Source organism: Haplochromis burtoni, unplaced genomic scaffold, assembly GCF_018398535.1.
Source record: "Haplochromis burtoni strain Fernald_Lab_line unplaced genomic scaffold, NCSU_Asbu1 Contig_3, whole genome shotgun sequence".
Classification (NCBI taxonomy): domain Eukaryota; kingdom Metazoa; phylum Chordata; class Actinopteri; order Cichliformes; family Cichlidae; genus Haplochromis; species Haplochromis burtoni.
Genome location: NW_024582364.1, coordinates 6853666 through 6871632, shown reverse-complemented (window position 1 = coordinate 6871632; position 17967 = coordinate 6853666). Strand labels below are relative to the sequence as shown.

The 17967-nt window shown below is 39.5% G+C and overlaps 1 protein-coding gene across 2 annotated transcripts in view; it reads right to left on the bottom strand.

Annotated features, from left to right (window-relative positions):
• The window catches only part of colec12 (collectin sub-family member 12), a 44761-nt gene that overhangs the window by 1850 nt on the left and 24944 nt on the right, over positions 1-17967 (bottom strand). The window contains exons 3-22 of one of the 2 annotated variants that reach the window (XM_005912431.3): positions 17449-17571; positions 14905-14991; positions 13721-14764; positions 12696-13256; positions 11744-11886; positions 11506-11615; positions 11305-11420; positions 7518-7559; positions 4727-4811; positions 4487-4562; positions 4196-4291; positions 3924-4070; positions 3156-3246; positions 2698-2893; positions 2275-2369; positions 1456-1544; positions 1194-1281; positions 984-1038; positions 706-859; positions 344-465 (exon numbers count right to left, since the gene is read on the bottom strand). In XM_005912431.3, the coding sequence (XP_005912493.2) occupies positions 344-465; positions 706-859; positions 984-1038; positions 1194-1281; positions 1456-1544; positions 2275-2369; positions 2698-2893; positions 3156-3246; positions 3924-4070; positions 4196-4291; positions 4487-4562; positions 4727-4811; positions 7518-7559; positions 11305-11420; positions 11506-11615; positions 11744-11886; positions 12696-13256; positions 13721-14764; positions 14905-14991; positions 17449-17571 (3520 nt within the window). Of the gene's footprint in view, positions 1-343; positions 466-705; positions 860-983; positions 1039-1193; positions 1282-1455; positions 1545-2274; positions 2370-2697; positions 2894-3155; positions 3247-3923; positions 4071-4195; positions 4292-4486; positions 4563-4726; positions 4812-7517; positions 7560-9486; positions 10343-11277; positions 11421-11505; positions 11616-11743; positions 11887-12695; positions 13257-13720; positions 14765-14904; positions 14992-17448; positions 17572-17967 lie in introns of those variants that run through there. The other variant, XM_005912432.2, reaches the window with a different exon arrangement.

Sequence of the window (17967 nt, the reverse complement as noted above, 5' to 3'; positions counted from 1 at the left end):
TTCCAAGTACAGCAAATACTTTGATTTAAAATGTGGAAACCAAGATTCAATTTCAATGAGGAAAAACCAAAAGTTGTTCAGGTATTTAAGAAGGCTTTGTCTATAACGCTGGAACAAGTGAAAGCCTGGCCAGCTGAGTAACAGCCTCTGATACCAGCGGAAAATTTACCATATGTAAAAATAACTTAAAGAATAAGTGAAACGTGAATGTAATTAAGCATTTAAATGTATTTGCCATTTTTCATCTCACATAAAAGAGGAGAACAACAGCGGAAACTGATACTGATAATCTTAGTATATGTACTGTGTGCTGTAGCAGGACTGTGGGTAACCTCAAACTCACCTGGGAACTGGTTGACCAGGAATGGGAGTTCCAGGAGGAAGTTGCTCCATAGGAACGGTATAGCCTTGCACCCCAGCACTGCTCATGGCATATGAACCTGATGCAGGCTGACCAGGGTAGACCTGTGGTGACAAATATAAACACAAAGTAAATATTAATATTCAATCAGCTTTAAAGTCCTTGAAAAAATGACAACACCTAATGTTGTCTGCGTAGATTCTCAATCATTCAGGTTCATGGTAATCTATCTTTTCTTTCCAAGCGTCTTAGACTTCCCAGTGTTGATACTTCCCTTTCAGAATGTAGCTGCTTCTCAAATTTTAAAAAAAGAAAAAAAAAGAAGAAGTTTGTATTGACTTCACCTGTTGTGCGGCGCTGGCAGGCTGCTGCATGTAATACTGTTGGCTCTGCAGCTTGGCATACATGGCATAGACGGGATCTTCATTCATCAGCTTGGCATATAAAGACAGCGCTTCCATCACCTTCACGTTCAGCTCTGACAGCTCCGAGTGCTTCCTGGTGATACAAACAATCAGCAATCCATATCTTGTCAAACACCTTCTGCATGTTATTCGCTTCTGCTGAGCTTACAATGTTCTGAATTTCTATGAATAAAGCACGCCACATCAACACAATGTACCTGTCAATATCCTCCAACTTCTGATCAATGAGGGGCCCCATTTGATTGCAGGCACCTGATGAAAAAATTGTTTAAATCTCTTTCTTTGGCTGACAGAAATCCACCGTTTCCAAAATGCAGCATGTGTACAATGTTATTAAATATTTTTCTTTCACTTCCATATACTCATATTTTGCATAAGAAATTAATAAATAAATGAATGAAAATTACCTTCAAGCTGTAATAATTCAACACTGTCAGACTGGTTGTCTGTTGGATCCGCACTTTGAATCATTTGCAGTAACTGGTCCATTTTGTCCTGAGAAGATGTGATAAGTATCGGATAGATGTGAGATCATTTCACAACTTAATCCAGAAGTAATAAAGTTTTTTATCTTATACTGGAAGAGATTTTTTTATTTACTGTAGCAACTTGTGACCTTAATAAATCTGAATGATCTGAGTAAGAAAGCGCACACAGCAGAGCACTCACCTCGTCTATGTACACTGGCTCCTGTTCGGGCTCTATGGTCTCTACCTGAATGTCCTCACTGAACTGTACTGTCTTTTTCTCCGTCTTCACTGTGGGTTTTCAAGTAGCCGTAGATGCAGCAGGAGAAAAACAACACAACAGTGGCAGTGGTCAGCAACGCAAACGTAAGAGATAAGAACAAACTAACTTGATCGCCTGTAATGCTCTGATAGAAGCATGCAGCATAGGAACAGATATCAGATAAAAATAGAAGTTACGAGCTGATAAAAGTTTTTCTTTAACTTGAATTACAAGAAACGGTGGCACACAGCATGAAGGCAGTAGAAGTGCAACAGCATGATATACATACCCAGTATGCAAACCCACAGAATCAACAATATGACAAAGCCATACAATTAACAAGCAATAACAACAAAGGTTATCTTAACCAACAAAAAGTGGATGTGAAGAAAAAGCCAGAAAACTCCCAAGAATAAATTTTTAAGACTACACATTTCTGTGGAAACAATGAATTAGATAGAACAGAGCATCAAGATACCAACATATGAATATGAATGTTGCATTTCAGAGGGCTCTGTAATTATACCAGAAAAAGATTTGGTACATAAGAAAAGAGTATCAGCAGGAGAAAGTGCTGATCACACACTGCTTGAACTCCTTCCCAAAAATTTAGGCAGTGTTATTTTTTCTGTACCTATTTTGTGTCTCTTACTGCACTCTGCTCTCTGGATATCACACTCCCAGATCTATAAAGCAATGCTGCTAATGGACTAAATGGGCTCCCAAAGAAACAGCAATGATTCAAGTGTGTGTACTCACTCATCTCAGGCTCTGCAGTGAGATCAGCAGTGACAAAGTTGGAGGGAAACAGCCCCACCCCCTGATATGTTTCCCCTTTCCACCAGTTTGGGTCACTGGGAGAAAGAAAACAAAAAGCCCATTCAATTATGAGAAAAATGTTGCCTTTAGTAATTGAATTTAATCCTTAATAATTTCATTGGCATTTTACAAAGTCATTTCCAGACCTCTTTAAAGCATGAATACATAGATGTGATGTTTAAAACGTATTTTTCTTTTGAGTTCATGGATTCTGTGCTTTTCTAAAGAGCATTTCAAAAAGGCTTCAAAGAGAACAGCCATCCAAATAAGAACGCAACATAGGCCCGGGAAATCTGCTCACTATTATATACTGAAAGTCCTGGTTTGTTGTGTGCTCTTGATTATATTTGTGTAAATGTTCACCTATCGTCCAGGATAGTGATGATTTCTCCCGACTTAAAGGTGAGCTCATTGTCCTCTGCAGCCTCAAAATCGTAGATGGCACGGACTTTTCTGCCGTCAGACTTGTGTGAGGAGAGCAGGGTGGAGGTGTTTGGGTAAAGACTCGACATTGAGGTCTGCGGTTGCTGACGCTGCTCCTTCAGAGACAACTCGATAGCTGCACACAAGAGAGATAATAAGATAATCACAAGAGTGTGATTGTGTGTTTGCCCTTGAAAACCTTGTGGAACATCTGCAATTCATTAATCCACAATAACAGGGGGAGTTTTTCAAAGCCAATAAACAACAGTTAAAATGTGTTTAATGAACATGCTTCTAATGCACTTCTATGTGTGTCTGAATACTAAAAAGAGTCTTTATACAAGAGTCCTTTACAAAAACTGTGCACTGCTCTGATTATCTGATAGAGTCCTCTTTACCTTTGGCCAAATCCTCCTCTTCTTTTTTGTTTGTTGATGTGGAGGGATCCTTTGCCACTAAAGCTGGGCTTGCTTTTGCTTGCTCAGCAGCCTGTGAAGACAATAATCATGTGCTTCACATAAATAATGACTTACACTCATGACTCAAAAGAATAAAAGAACATGGATGGATTTTGAGCAAACCAAGAGAGATACTAGCATTACAAATAGAATGAGCCAGAACTTAAAAGTCTGATCTTAACCACTAGCGCTGCAACGATTCGTCGGCATAATTGATGACATAGACTATAAAAACACGTCGACGTGGAATTTTAAAGGATTTCCCAGAAAACAAAGTTGAATGCAGACTGTCAAAGCAGAGCTTTTCCTTCCACAGCAGCACGACTGCAGTGCACCAGAATGTAAAACGTCAGCAATCTGGAGCTGTGACGTCAACTCTGAGTGGGTCAGTTTTAGAGAGTTAAGTTAGTGTGTCGCTTTGATACCTTGTTTATATTAATGTTTTTACAGTAATGTTTATGTTAGCTTACCTGTCGTAAGGTAAAGATGATGCTTGTTGAGCGAACATCATTTCAGTTTTGTTAGCTAATGAGTGAAATGCGATAGTAAAGCATTAAACAGGAGTCGCTACACTGTCTCCTAGTTTTTGTTTTTCTCACATTAATATTAGCGTTTATTCTGAACAGTAAACATTTTCCAACTTACGTCAGGTATGTATCCACTGCAATTGTGGGGGTGGGGTATAAACCACCATACTCATATACCAACCTGGGAGCCCACAGCAGGGAACGTGACACCCTGTTCCCGTAAATTCTTGATCATTGCTGAGATCAGGCTGAGCTGCGGATCATTGCGGAAGTCTTCCGCCCACTCCACCATCAGGGCCTTCAGCTTCTCGCAGACTTTGGGGTGGCCCTGGAGAACACGCATTAAAGCATTTTATGCCAACACGGATCAAAAGTGAACCTTTTTGAAGAAATCCCACATAGTTAATGTGGCTTATTTGGACAACACACAAGAAAGTGAAATTTACCACACACCTTGTTTAAGACATTACTGACTTCACTGGCAAACTCTCTGGAGCACACCTCCAAGTGGAAAATTTTCCCACAGTTTGAAACACAGGCACCGAGAAGCTGCGAAGACAAAGTGTGCATCCTATTCATGAACCTCATGAAGTAAGTAAACACCTGAAATACTTTTGACATACGTAATTTATCACTTATAAAAGAGTAAATGTGGTTACTTTATTAGCTTATAGCTTAGTGTCATTTAAGAAATAAGCTATCAAACATAAACAAAACATGGCTGTTTGTTAAGAGTCTGCTTACAGTCAGTGCCTGCATGGCTACGTGAGGGTCCTTGTGGTTCACTCTTCTCATTATAGAGCGGAGGCATTCTTTGGGCCTGGAACAGAACAGCACAACTCAAAGGTTTGAGAAGGTTAAGCTATATTAAGCTCTTCTTTTAAATTTCTTTAGACTTCCTTGAATATATATTCTAATGATCCAAAACTCAAAAATATAAAAGAAATGTGTTGGTATGCCTCAGAATGAGGAATGTTAACTGACCCAGTGCGTGACTGCCCTATCTTGTCACATATGTCCAGAATGAGGCCCCAGTCCTCAGCAGTGTTCATCTCACTGGTTGCTTTCTCTGCAGGAAAGAAGAACACCAACCGGCGTGAGAAGAAGTCTTTACAGCAAAAGCATATTTTTTCTGCATGACTGTATTTAGAGATGGGAAAGAAGAGACATGGGAATTCTGTAGAGGAGTAATAAAGCTACTGTAATCCTACAAAAAAAAAAGAATCACTGTTGTAAATGGTCCGTGAGAATCCTCTTTTCATGATCATGTTTGGTATTGAGAAATCAAAACAACAAGATTACTATGTTCCTCTGACAATATATGAGAAGTGCCCCATCAACACTACCGCACTACAGTGAACACAATCTAACAGCTCATGATCTGCGAAGACTTCACCTGAAGTTTATCTAAGGATCAGTGCATTTCAATCAGCAGTGGGTTCTATTTGCCACTTAAGAATTGTGTTTTTGGGGTTTTCCTTCCAAATGAAATGGTTAGTCTTGCATCTACTCTGTGTGTTTGACTCCTCTGGTCTTGGAAGCAGCTTCATGTTTTACCAAGTACCACTTGTGCAATTTTGAGCAGATAAGGTGTTTAACAAGAACATTTTAGATTTAGATTAAACAGATGTTAAAATGCTTTGTCTGACAACATTTTAACATCTTCTTGAATGTTGTGCCAATAATATTTAGCCAATAATAAACATCAGTCAGTGGCATCACATAGCAATCAACAGCGCTGATTTTTCAGGGTTGCAGTTGAGCTGGAGTCTATCCCAGCTGTCAAAGAGCAAGAGTCTAAGTTAGCCCTGGACAGGGTCCCAGTCTATTACAGAGCTAAGTGTATTCCAAGTATAAACATAGGAATGGAAATAAGATGTGTAAATAGCTGACATTGCTTTCTAACATGAGTCATCAGTTGCTGTTACTGGGAAGTAGAAGTAATAATTGGGAAGTAATAAGTACATTAAAAAGTTTTTTTTGCTTCTTTTGCTCTTGACAAAAGAAGCATTAGAAAAATATGTCTATATACCCTAAACAAGATTGGAAGTATTAGAGATGGACAGAAAGCCAAAATTCATTATCCTTGTTATGTGGCACCCAGTTTTATCTACCTGCCACACCTGACTGTGTTCAAACCATCAGGAACCTCTTTGAATGTTTGGAAGATCTGGAATCACAGATGTAAAAAACAAAAACAAACCCTTAAACTAAAGAAAGAAACTAAGAAAAACTGAAGTTATTTTATTCAGACCCCCAAGCTACACAACCATCCTCAGTGAGGCAGATAGTCCTTTAACCAGACAATCTTTGTGTTTTTATGAGACATTCCGTGAATTTTAGCAATCAAAGGAATGTTGTGAAGGAGAGCTTTTACCAAGTGAAAACCACTGCTAGAGCCAGTTCTGTTATCCAAGCCTTTACCAAATCTCACCTGGTCTAATGCAATTCTCTGTATATAGGATTGCCCAATTCCACGCTTTCCAGTTGGTTCAAAACGCAGCTGATTGACTCTTGTACAAAGAAAAGATAGCTCATCGCTCCTGTTTTAGTTGAACTGCATTGGCTGTCTGTGAAGTTTCCAATAAATGAGTTTCACAACAGATATTTTTTTTGTCTGTAGGTCACCAACTCATTATCCCAACAACTTCTCTCAGTGCCCCTTACTTGACTGAAAGCTAAAGGCAACCAGGCAAATGTGGTTACTGCCCCTGGCTCTGGAATAATCTGCTTCCCCAAATAAGAATCTGATCAACAGCTGATGATTTAAATCAGCTCTAAAGATTTATTTACACTTGCTTTAATTAAGTCTGAGGTCCCTCATGGTTTGATCACACTCACTGCAAATGTCTTTTTTCCACCCGTTTTAGTTGACTAGTAATGTTTTTTATTCTTATTTCTGACGTTTTTTTCCACTTATTATTTTTCATTATGTTGACTGACTATGTGAGCCTGTAAAGCACTTTGGCTGCTGTCATGTCATACAAAACAGTATAGTGAAGTAACAGATGCTCACAACAGTAGTAAAAGCCAGGAACAGAAGAGCACGATCAGTTAAAGGCTGGTTTGTTTTATCAAAACAGCATTTACTGCTGGGTTTGGGCTTGAGGCTGTGTATGGGGCTCTGCAAGTGAACGGTGTTGTGTATTTTTCATCTATATGAAAACTACACGCTCTACATGAAAATTAGGTGGCTAACCACTCGACAAAGATCAAAGAGACGACAGGAAATACAGCGATACTCTGTGGTTTCCCATAGCTCCGCATCCTCTTTCACTTCCACTCACTGTGAGAGGTCAAGCACATAATTGTGGTTAGTTAACAGAAGATGGGATACATAAAGGTAGCCAGTGATATGGCTTGCTAACTCAATTCAGTGATCCGATGACAAGCCTGTGTCTCCGCCTTCATTAAGAGTTGGCCTGACTTAAATAATACACGTAATACATCTCGAGAATAACATCACCAGTTTAGGATGCTTTCGCCAAACGGTCACTTGCTGTTTGCTAGCTAAATATACACATAGGATAGGGGAGCAAGCTAGCCATCTATGCTCCTCAAAAACAAGCAAAGCAGACATCAAAATTAATATCATGGGCTTCAGGTTGTCAGTTTACACAACCTACAGTATGTACCAAACGTTACCCATATACCAATAATATATATCCAGTGGCTAAGTGAAATGTTCCCCACAGCTGGAGAACACAAACAAAGCTGTTTGGTCACAGCTACTTAGCTAGCCTGCTAATAACAGCCTCCAGTTGTGATTACTCACCAACATCTTGGTCAAAGGGGTTAGTCGTGAAGAGAGGCATCGCTTGGTGTATAGACGACAACAGATTTCGCCCTTCCCAGATATTTTCTTTCCCTCTTTTTTCTTATTTCATACAATACAAATGCATAGTAACGACAACCTAATGGGTATCAAAGGCAGCTAAATGATTCTTTTCACACAGTCACTCCTTCGCCAGACGGCAACAAGCAGGGCATTCTGGGTAATCGAAGGAGCCCTCACTGTATTTAATAAACGGTTATAAGCTTCTACAGTTTAACACTCCCTGTCGGACTACTGTTCATCCCTGTGTGCTGTCTGCAAACTAGAGAGAATGAATCATAAGTCACCAATTGTCCTTGGCATAGAAAAAAATAACATGTCATCGTCAGGTGATGTCGATCACGTGACAAAATGTGACTGTGAGGCTGCAGCGCGTGAAAATGAGTAACACATAAAGACTTTAATCTTGTAGTTAAGAGGATTTGTGTGGCGTAAGTGAAGCAATAAATGAGTAATTACTAATTTAAGTAATTAACAGTGGTCTAAACTAAACTACATTAACCAATATGTAATTCTAACACAGATGACATTAACTGCTTGATGTCTACAAACCTTTTAAAATTGAACAGAGACAAGAAAGAAATATTTGAGATATTTATCCAGTTATATTACTGGATATATGATCAGTTTAAAGCAGCGGCATCCAGAATCCCTACACAGAAACAGAAACTTTATCAAATTACCCCAATATTGAAGTCTTCACTGGGTCCTGGTTCCACCCAGGATTACGTTTAAAATCTCTGTTAGTTCATACAACTCTCAGTGATTTGCTTTTCAAGTACATCTCTGACTTGCTCGGTAAGACCAAGTGGACCTCTCTAGAGAGGTGCAAATCTTTTAACTATTCCCTGAGTTGGACCTAAATGCGCTGAGGGTGCTTTGCATCACTGTTGTCTTGTCCTTTGGACCAAGATCCCTAAAGTCAAGACACAACTGTGTCTATGTTAAAGTTCTGTTTAGTTGATAATTAGTTGTTAATTGCTTTAGGACATTACCGAGATACAGTTTATGTATGGAAAGCACACTGAGTTTAATTAAAAGTGTATATATGTGTGTGTATATTATAATATATATATATATATATATATAATATAATATTATAAATATATATAATTATATATATTATATATATATATATATATATATAATATATATATATATAACGGGCACCAATATTAGCCTATATATAATTCAAGTATATTTTTGAAAAAATTATACATTTTAAGAATTTTGTTAGTGCTTAGAACAAGTATATAATCTTAAAAAAGGTATTATTGTCAGTATTTATTATTTTATGCATTTTTCACTTTTTAGACAAAGCCTACATATCAAAAAACAAACAAACAAACAAACAAACCCCAAAACATACAAATCTACTTTAGTACATCTGAAATTTTCTATCTGAATATAGACTGAATAAATCCATTATTTAGTCAATGTGTTGTAATTGTCAATTTATAATATTAGCATGTTATTATTATATTATTAATACAATAGTATGTAGGTTTAGGCAGCATCAGTGATGTTCACACACTCTGTCTAGAGTGTGTGAAATATGTAAGTTTAGCTGTAGTTTAGATGTTTTTGTAATATTTTGCTACTTTTTCTCAAAGTACTGATGCTATACTGTTATACACTCGTTTTATTGAAGACAAAATAAAAATGCAAATAAGACATAAATAGCAGATTAGCAGTAATATTTGAAATTTAAAGTCTCTATTTCCCTTCAGTTTTTATGTGTAAACACTTGGCATTTCATGCTAACCAGTCTGCACACATTTACTGAAATATTTTATGGACAACAGTCAGTGATTCCACACAAATTTTTTCCCAACTTTATTGTGTTAAGCATTCTGACCCGATCCATCGGAATGTGGTGATTGAATGAACTCACAGATGAACCTTAAACTGGATTAAACATTGCTATTCAGTCCATAAGATCAACAAAAAAAATTGATTATACAAATTATAATGTTTCGCATATTGCATTTGGCATAATGAAGAAATCATCTGATAATGGATACATTACAAACCATGTGCATATGGATCATGTATATATCAGATTAAGATAATACTGGCAGGTCAAAGTCCAAGAAATACAGTCCTTTGTAAGGCAGCAACACTGCTCACATCAGCAATCAATTCTCCCCCAACCTCCAAAAAAGCACTGAAAAAATTTACTCTACTTTTCTTTCTTTTTGTTAGGTTACAGGTATTTATTGGGCAATGATGACAAGTGGTTGCTCACCATGTTTGTGGGAACTTGCTTGTAAACAAATGATAATTCTATGATTCTGTGGAGTATTTTATCGGATACAAAGATTTGAAGTATGCTCTGACAGTTTAAATGTGTAAAGACTGAGTAACTGAACAAATCAAACAATATCAAATTCAGTTCCAACCAACTAATTGTCATTTGTAAAATATTATTTACAGATACACATGTACAACTGTGGCTGCATCAGCCTAAATAAATGAAGATACTCATGTTTTTTCAGTACAAAATCTAAATTAATACAACAGTGGAATGGCTCTGTGTTTGCTCTGCCTTTTGCATGGTACTATGTTGTAAAGTGCCTTTAAAGACAAATAAAAGTCCAAGTGTCAGTGATGCTCCACTGGGCTGGCTTTATCAGAGTCTTCTAGTCACGTAGTGCTTCTCTGCATGGCCCTCGTTATAGTGATGTCTTCAACCTCTTCACCTTTCTCCTGAAAGGAGACTGATCACTACTTCTTAGATGGATGCTATAAAACTGGAACTTTCACTGTGAAGAGAACAAAAAAATACAACACATTTTGTATCTGTATCTCTGTGTGTGCGCCCAAGATGTTGCATTTACAGTTATAGCTCTCCCAGCGACATTTTGAGGTGTTATTGTATGAAAAAACAGCTATTAATGATGACTAAGCTCCACTTAGCAGGGGATGTTCACTGTTACAGTGCATCCAGAGAGTATTCACAGTGCTTTACTTGTTCCACATTTTGTTACAGCCTTATTATGGGGCGACCGTGGTTCAGGGGGTTGGGGAGCGTATCTGTAACCGGAAGGTCGCCGGTTCGATCCCCAGGCTCTCTGTCCTGGTTGTTGGTCCTTGGGCAAGACACTTTACCCTACTGGTGTTGGCCAGAGGGGCCGATGGCGCAATATGGCAGCCTCGCTTCTGTCAGTCTGCCCCAGGGCAGCTGTGGCTACAACCGTAGCTTGCCTCCACCAGTGTGTGAGAGTGAATGAATAGTGGCATTGTAAAGCGCTTTGGGTGCCTTGAAAAGCGCTATATAAATCCAATCCATTATTATTATTCTAAAATAGATTAAATTCTTTCTTTGTGTGTGTATATGTCTCTGTGTGTATATCTATATAACTATAAAATAAACTAGACTGTTTCTTTTTCTTTTGAAAAACTTAATAAAATATATTAAGGTGATCTTGAATCAGTCCAATTTGAACAGGGGATCATAATTACTGGATCTGTTTAGATAAACAAAACTGCATCAGTCTACAAAAGAACAGCGTAAATGAATCTAGTATAATTTTTTAAGACATTACACATTTGTGACACATTTTAAAAATATACATTTGGAGTTGAATAAACAAACTTGGTCGTCATATGGGCTTTGTTTCCAAAAACACAAATTAAGCAACTGTGGAAATACACACAAATAGGAAATTTAAAAGTCCAATATGAAGAAGGTACTAACTGTCAAAGGCATGTTCACAGATGAAACCAATGCGGTCAGTGCAGTAAAAGTCATTCCAGTTGGCCTCATGGATAAGGCCAGCACAGTCCTCGCCGTCTTCGTGACCATGCTTCCAGTTATCAGGTTGGCCAGGCTTCCACTTCCTAAAAACAACCACAAAGACACTTGGTTACACTTTGTTAAAATTGTCCTGTACAGTTAAAATACATACACAAATTTGCAACTCACGTGAAAACTGGTATGGTTCCATCTACCCACTTCCAGACATTTTCCTCCTCTCTGTCACTCAGTCCAAGCCAGAAATATCCTTTTCCTGTGATGGCTTTTTTTACAAATTGCTAGAGGTAGAATAGAAAAGAAGATGTAACAAGAAAAAATGTTTATAATAATGTTTTATGTCAATTTGTGCAATTGTTTAAAATTAGCAATAGCTTTATATGGAATATATGGATGTAATTGAATTTACCTGTTCTTCACTGTTATTGATAATGAGCATATGAGCTGAACGATTAGTACAAAACCGGTTGGCCTCATCAAAGTTGAGCCTCTGTGAACCAGAAGAAAAGTAATAGCAGCTGTCGCCAAAGTTTCTGAATTCACGTGGACAACCTGGAAGAATGAATTACCACATACATGTTATCCAAGAAAACAAAATCACTAGAGATGCTGTTTAGATGGTACAAGGTATCAACATTTACAAAAATGTCCTGGTCTAATTTATCTAATCACTTGATTCTATCCATCCATCCATTCGCTTCCGCTTATCCTTTTCAGGGTCGCGGGGGGTGCTGGAGTCTATCCCAGCTACCATAGGGTGAGAGGCGGGGTACACCCTGGACAGGTCGCCAGTCTGTCGCAGGGCCAACACACAGGGACAGACAACCATTCACACTCACATTCACACCAAAAGATCTAAATTGCCCTGAGGCAATTTAGATTTTTCAGTTAACCTATCCCCACAAAGTGCATGTCTTTGGACTGGGGGAGGAAGCCGGAGTACCCGGGGAGAACCCACGCAAACACGGGGCGAACATGCAAACTCCACACAGAAAAGCTGGAGTGATGCTCAGGCTGGAGTGAACTCAGGACCTTCTTGCTGTGAGGCAACAGTGCTAACCACTGTGCCACCGTGCAAGATTCTATTTTATTTTATTTATTTTATTTTATTTATTTAGCACCAAATCACAACAACAGTCACCTTAAGGCACTTTATATTGTAAGATAAAGGCCCTACAATACCCTAATACAGAGAAAACCACAACAAATAGACAACCTCCATCAATAAGCACTTGGTGACAGAGGGAAGGAAATACACCCTTCTAATAGGAAGAAACCTTGAGCAGAAGCAGGCTCAGAGAGGGGCAGCCAACTGCCGTGAACGGTTGGGTTTGATGAGAGTGAGACAGGACAAAACTCACCAGGCTTTGGACTTGTGGCAACAGGAGGCTGGACCGACACAGAGCCCTGTGGTTCCTGTACTTGTTTAGAAGGTTGAGATGGTTTGGGAGGTTGAGTGACCGGACGGGGCTGAGTGGGCTGAGGTGGCTTTACAAATATGGGAGTTCCAGGAAGTCCTGGGAGACCGGGAGGACCTGGAGGGCCCATGGGTCCAACAGGCCCACGGGGTCCTTCCATACCCGAAGGTCCTGCTGCTCCTCTGGGCCCTTGTGGCCCCGGCGGTCCTGGCATTCCGGAAGGTCCATCCCTCCCAGGAAGCCCTGGAACCCCAGGGTCACCTTTCTCACCAGGGTTTCCAGGTCGACCACTAAGCCCTCTTGGTCCTTTAGGTCCTACAAGACCTTGAGCCCCAACTAAACCTTTTGGACCTGCTGCGCCTGGTGGTCCGGCTGCACCTTGCTCTCCTTTAGGTCCGACCAATCCTGGCATTCCTTTCTCTCCTTTATCACCCTTTTGTCCCGTTTGGCCCATTGGCCCCTGAGGACCCCTATCACCTCTGGGCCCTCTTGGACCTGGTGGGCCTGAAATACGAGCAGATAAGTGAACTATAACTGATAGAACAATGTGTAACAATTAATGTTTACATGCACTGTCACACAAAACATCACACAAATGATTTCTTGTAATCTTATATTTCTTTTCTGGTACAAATGCATACTACAAATCAGAAGAGGTACAATCCTAGTCACTGTCAGAAGTCACAAATAATTCATAAATATGATTCTTCTTAAGACCAGAAGGTTGTAGACGATGTAACTTACCCCAAGAAACTGAAAACTGTTGTACTTATTTATTTAACAAAATGGAAGTGGAAGAAATCTATCTATATATTCTTATACTTTTCTATATTAATTAAAAATGTACGAGTTCCATACCTAGAATAATTAAATATACTTGTCATAATTTTCACAAATAATTGGAAAAGGTGCTTTATTTACATATGATGATGAAAAGCTCTAAATCAGGCACGCCAGGTATTCCTCACCTTGTAGGATGGTAAAGTTGGTGATAAGCTGTGTGTGCTTGCTGTCCACTAGCTTCATCTCCTCCATCACCATGGACAAGTTGTTGACTTCTCTGTCCAACCGGGCTGTTAGTTCATCCTGCTGGGCGCGCAGCTCTCTGTTGTCTGCGTTGGCCTGTGTCACACTTCCATTCAGTCCCACTAACAGGTCAGAGTGCTGCATTACTGTCTCAGCACAGGACCTCAGGCCATTCAGCTCGGAACTGATGACACCAAGAATCTGTGCGGCAAAGCTAATGTTTCCAGTCACGCGGTTCATGTCATTCTCGTGTCTGTCTAATCGTGCTTCCATTTTGTCAAACTTAAACGAGGTGGCATTATCATGGTCTCTCTGGTGGTCCATCATCTCATGCAAGCTCTGGTCATGTCCCTCTGTGAGAGCTGAGGTATTCTGGATTTGGCTGGCTAAAGTGCTGAGCTGAGCTCCCAAGTCATTTAGAGCTTCTTCATTGTTTCTGGCCAAGGCGGAGTTGTTGGCTGCCAAAACCTGAAGGTTCTGAACTTTTTCCTTCAGCCACTCTGTGTCAGCCCGTGTTTGTCTGGCTGTTTGCTGCAGAATCTGATAGTCATTTTTCAGTTTCTGAACTTCCTGTCCTGCATTTTCAATTGTCTTCTGTAGTGTGCTGAGGAGATTGCGCTGCTGGGCCTGCGTGATGTTCAGCGCACTGACATCAACCTGAGTCTGGCTCTGTACTTTGACCTGGCTCTGTATCTCAGACTGGAGCCGTGCAGTGTCCGCCTCAAGGCTGTCAATCATTCCACTGTAAGAGGTCAAGGTCTGCTTGATGCCACGCAGTGAAGCATCATTGTTTTCCATAAAACTCTGCAGTGAGACATGTGCACTTTCCGTATCACCTCCTGTTATCCTAAGTTCATCCAGCCTGTCGCTGTTACTTGTTGCCCTGTTTGCAATGCGCTGTAGTTGATTCTGTAACGCTTCCAGATCTGACTTGAAAGTCTTCATCTCACTAGTGGCATTAACTGACATCACTCCAGCCTGATCATCTGAAAAACAGTCACACACTGTTAATAGGACATACAAATATAGTATAGTGTCAAAGCCAAAACCTACTTTCTTGTACACGTCACTGAAATCTCTGCAGCTTTCGGCATCTATGATATAATCTTGTGTTACTGGAACTTACCTAGTTTCTTTAAGTCTGTCTCCACAGCAATGATCTTGCCTCCATAATTCTGCATGCCCTCTGTCATGTTGTCCATTTTCTCAACCACTAAGAAAAAATGAAAGCGACTGTCTTAAAGTTGAAGATAGATATAGTATATTCTGCAGAAGGGCTTCTTAACAGCAGAGGGCATTGTTACACTCATACTGCTGCAATGAAAAACTGGAAAAGTTAAACGCCACTGATGGGAACATGGGATTGAATGGAGTGAAAAACTTTCCTAACATTTTTCCTCACAAATTCCACTTCATCAGTGTTAATAATGTCAAACACATAATCAATACCACGCCAGCGCTTTACGACTCTGGTTCCACTTTCTCTCTCCTTACATCTGCAGGAAGAGTCTCCTCTCTTCCATGCTTTGTTTTTCTCTCAGCATGTGGGCGTCTAAATACTGAACTGGAAAACACCCTAAGCGTTCACTGTTATCATTCCAGGAGTGACAAAAACATGAAACAATAACATGCACTAGGGACAAACAAAAACAGCTTCAAAGAGCTGTTGGGTAACTGCTGAGAACTGAAGTTTGAAGGTAATCTCCTTTAAATCTGTCTTAGTTTCTCTGAAATGGTCACATGCTTTTCTTTTGGGTGAATCAGAAACACTCTATAAATTTATTCCATTGATAACAGTGAGAAAAATCTAGAATAAACTAGAAACACCTGCAAAACTCCCCACTAATCTTGAACATACCTTCTCATTCACCCCTGTTAATCTTTCCATCCTTTTCACATCCTTATATTGGAAAGGCACTGCGAGTTATATAAGGCTGCTAATTTAAGTAAGTCTTTTAGTAAGTCTGGCTGCCTATTGAGACAAGTTATGAGCAAAAGCTAGATTAACACTGATGAAAGCTGCTGGAGCAGACATTTAAATAAACAATTCTTTAACAGGAATTAAAGCATTAACTTGAAAAATAGCAGCATATCTATAACAAAGTCCATAGAAAAAAAAATCATAGAATGCAGAGCTCAGATTGGTTTCTTGCACACTCAAAGTATTTTGGACACTCGCAGCAATTTGTGAGTTAGTCTGTAGTTCACGAGATAACAAATTGCAACCAAGCCATAAAATCTGCTTTGGGCTGTTAAGCCTGTGTAGTCGCTGCACAGTCATCTGGTAGACATTAGAGCCAAGACATCAAACTCACTTGGGCTTGACGCTAACACAGACGCAAAGCTGGAAGCCTAAAACAAACCTGACAGCACCTAATTCTGATTTAAATCTAAACTTGTGCAGTAGTTTGGATTAAGTCTTTCCCCATTAGGCAAATATGCCATCCGTTGCCTGTGGAGCAGGTAGGACTGTAGCAGTGTTTCACTCGAGGATACTTTCGGCATATTTTTCTGTGACTGCTTTGGACCACAAATGTGTAAGGCACAGAAAGCATTCCCCGATGATAACGCCTGAAATATGTGGAATTCCTGTCTGTTTCTATTTAATATTATTTCCATTGTTCAAACAGGGAGTAACAGCAGCATGCGTGCAGTAAGGACAGCGCCACACAATCTGTTTCCCATTTAGAGCTGTGGCTAAAGATGTCAAATATGGTGGACAGTAAACAACGGTTTCTGTCAACAGAGTGGTTAATCTTAGGCCAAAGCCTCTGGCTTGACTGTTAGTGATACAACCATTTAATTTTTTATCAAACATCAAAGAAAAAGACGAAGGCAGAGAGAAGCTGTGGTACCATGGGAGTCAGAGGGCAGGGCAGGAGTAAACAAAGGGAAAAAAAACTATAATTGTGCCAAAGTCAGACATCTTAATTCTCTGTCTGTCCAAAGTCTTTCCTGAAGTTGGCCTTATCATCCTTTCTGGACTTTCTAGCAAGATTTTGTGTACTGTATTTTCTGTTTGTTATCGTTCAATCTATTAGACAAAAAAAGGAAAAAAAAATCAACCAAGTTTGTGTGAAGAGAAAGAACTTCATAATAAAATTATACAGAATTTCATTCATACTGATCCCCTCTCACTTTCTGTAATTCACGTCATACTAAACCAGCAAACACACCTACAGGAGTACAATACAAGATTATACATCCAAGGGCAACAGGGCCAGTTGCTATGCCTTTTGACAGTCCAGGGGCTGGTACAAGTAATATCACCACAGCACAGAGGACAGGAACTTAATTCACATGTAAATATAAGGAAATGGCAAGAATATGTTTTTTACATTTACATAATTGGGTGATCTAATATGCCAGTCCGTGGAGGGGTAGTGAAGAACACAATTTCCTAATTAAATAAGTGTTCCATCATCTGTAGTTAAAGGAAAGTCTATGTATTTGGCTTAGAGCATCAATATTTCTTGGCTTGTAAGAAAGGGTCTAACTGAGCCACTCTGGAAAAACTGAGGTCACCATCTGCCATTCCACTTCAACCCATTATGCACACATTGTGGGTTCAGTGTTGTCAGGTAAGTTGTTGTGGATGTCAGAAGTTGCAATCCAGCTGAAAACTAGAGTATTTGTTTAAGCAGGCATTTTAACTTCAGTTACGGCTTACCTTTGTATCCGAGGACAGCCACCGCTATAGCGAGCAGGGCACAGAGCACATAGAGGAGTGCGATGGCTGCCCTTAATGCCCAGTCATTTTTGCACTTGGTGCACTCTGTACCCTCCTGAATTCCTGTAACACACAACAGGGTCTGTGTCACAAACCAGTGAACAGTGTACAGCACTGTCTATTTATAGTTTATATATTTTATTCCGGGACAGTTGGCATGGGACACCCATAATGTCGTTGTACATTTACAATAATAATAAAGTGCTATTCTATTCTATTCTATTCTATTCTAGGTTGGCTGTAAGCAAGAAGAATAAAATTGCAGTAGTAACCCATACACGCTCCAGCTGAAGAAGGAAGTTCATAAAAACATCCCAAATGTTTTCATATAAAAAGTGAAACCACATGGATTCTTTCTTTTTTACGTCATCACTAAGTTTAGACCTGCGTGTCTGTGGTGGCACACGCTGTGCTTTTCTCCAGTTGAGTATCAATTGAAAACATTTGGCCCCATTAACT